General features: G+C 74.6%; 1 protein-coding gene across 1 annotated transcript in view; it reads right to left on the reverse strand.

Moving 5' to 3' along the window:
• Positions 1-83: 83 nt before the first annotated feature.
• The window catches only part of H696_01467 (hypothetical protein), a gene marked incomplete at both ends in the record, with an annotated part of 4572 nt that continues 2607 nt past the window's right edge, over positions 84-2048 (reverse strand). Inside the window, 5 exons of the mRNA XM_009495361.1 lie at positions 84-155; positions 341-442; positions 584-686; positions 836-890; positions 1361-1499. Coding sequence (XP_009493636.1) covers positions 84-155; positions 341-442; positions 584-686; positions 836-890; positions 1361-1499 — 471 coding nt within the window. The remainder of the gene's footprint in view (positions 156-340; positions 443-583; positions 687-835; positions 891-1360; positions 1500-2048) is intronic.

A 2048-nucleotide genomic window follows, 5' to 3' on the forward strand; every position in this document is an offset into this window, starting at 1 on the left:
GGGGGGGGGGGGGGGGGGGGGGGGGGGGGGGGGGGAGGCGCATGCGCACGCTCGTGTGCGCTCACACGCACATACGCGCGCGCTTAGTTGCGGATCTCAGCAGGGCTGGGGACACCGAGCTTGGCCATGACGGGGCCGAGCTCAACGAGGTAAGCCTGTGGTCGTCGTTGCCACACCACACGGTGAAGATGTCATGGAAGAGGGCGGAGGGGCGAGGGAGCGAGGTGGTCAGCATGGGTGTTCTGTCTCCCGCCTGTAGGCAGCATGGGAGGCCCTTGGCCCGGAGGGCGAGAGCGGAGCACAGCGCCGGCCGGAGCCGGGCAGAAGGCCATGGACGTACCTCGTACTTGGGCTTCTCCTTCCGGAGCTTACCCTCAAGGGCGCCGAGAATGCGGACGGAGGTGGGGAAGTCGTTGAGGCGGCGGCAGGCGTAGAGGGCGGACTGCATCATCGGGGACATGGGGGGCGGGGGGCGGGGGCAAGAGCGGCGGCGGAGCACGCGACACGAAGAGCGTCTCTTGGGTCAGTCGCATGGTGGCTGGGGATGATCGGGGGAGGGGGCGCGCGGAGCAGGGCGGCGCACCTCGAGGATCTTGGAGCCGGGGATGACATCGTGGGAGAAGAGGTTGGTCAGACCGCGGTGGACCTCCTCGATATCGGGGGCGTTGGTGAAGAACTCGCTCCAGCTGGGAGTGTGTGTGTGTGTGTGTGTGTGCGCGGGCGGGCGTGGGAAAGGGGCAGAGGCATTTCGACGGAGGTGCGTCAGTGCGCGTTGTTCTCCAGCGAAGAAGGGGGTGCCGTGTGTATGTGCTCAACGCCATGCTGGTGCGCGTACCGCTGGTCAAAGGCCTCAGGGGACTCGTTGGTGTCGGAGGAGAAGGCGCGGACGGCTGGGTGCCATGGGGGGGGGGGGGGGGCGGGGGGGGGGGGGGCGGGGGGGGGGGGGGGGGGGTGCCGGGGCCCCGGGGGGCCCAGCGGGCGAAACAGGCCCGGGGCCCCCCCTTTGGTGGGGGGGAGGGGGTTTGGGCACTGGGGGGCCCGGGACCGGGGGGGCGGGGGGGCCCCCGTGGGGGTTTCGAGGGGGGCCCCCCCGGGCCCCCCCCCCCCCCCCCCCCGCCGGGCGCCGGGCGTGCTCTGCCGGGCGCCCCCCCCCCTCGCCCCTGTGATCTCTCGTCGATATGCCTGCGGAGTGGGGCGTGTGCCGCACGGGGCAGGGCCCCAGTCCGTCCCCCCGCCCCCGTCCCCGCCCCCGTCCCCGTCCTCGTCTGCGGCTCCGCCAGTGTCTTGTCGGCGACCGCGCCCCGTAGGCACGGGCAGGGCCCAATCCGCGGTGGCCCCTGTGCGCGCGCGGATCTGGCACATCGCAGGGCGCCGGTCCACAATCGCCGAGGTGCGCTCCGCGCCGCTGTCACCGTGCGGCCGTCGCGGCCGCCGGCATTCTCCGGCCCCGGCGGCCCGGCCCCGCGAGCTGCCCCGTCGGCGGCCTGCACCGGCTCCGGCTTCGGCTCTGCGGCTCTGCCTGCGCGAGCACCCCGGGGGCCCGCCCGCACGCACTCACGCACGCACGCACGCACCCCAACGTCTTGCGAGGCAATGAGGCACCTGGGGGCCGATGGGACGGGCACAACGTGGGGCGGGGCGGGCGGGGGGGGGGGGAGGGTGCCCCTCCGCCCCACCGCCCCCGCAAGGCGGAGCAACACCCCTTTTCGCCCGGTCACGGTGCGCCGAGGCCTCCGGAAGCCTGAGGGGGGAGGGGGCGCGGGAGCAGTTGGCAAGATTAAGCGGCGCGGGGCAACCTTCTCCAGGAACGTGCGGGACGAGGGCCGGCATGGTCGCCCCCCCCCCTCCGCCGCCGGCGCCGTCCCCCGGGTGGCAGCACGGCATCGGGGGGCCGGGGGGACCGGAATAGACGGCCGCGTCCCGGGCGCGCGGCCGGCTCATTTGCCGTACGCACATCCTCAGGGCCTTCCCCGAAGGGGGGCATGCTGCGCGGGCGGCTGCCCCGGCACTTCCGAGGGACTGAGGGGCCGGCTCCGCGGAAGACGCCC

This window comes from Fonticula alba, assembly GCF_000388065.1.
Source record: "Fonticula alba strain ATCC 38817 unplaced genomic scaffold supercont2.2, whole genome shotgun sequence".
Lineage (NCBI taxonomy): Eukaryota > Rotosphaerida > Fonticulaceae > Fonticula > Fonticula alba.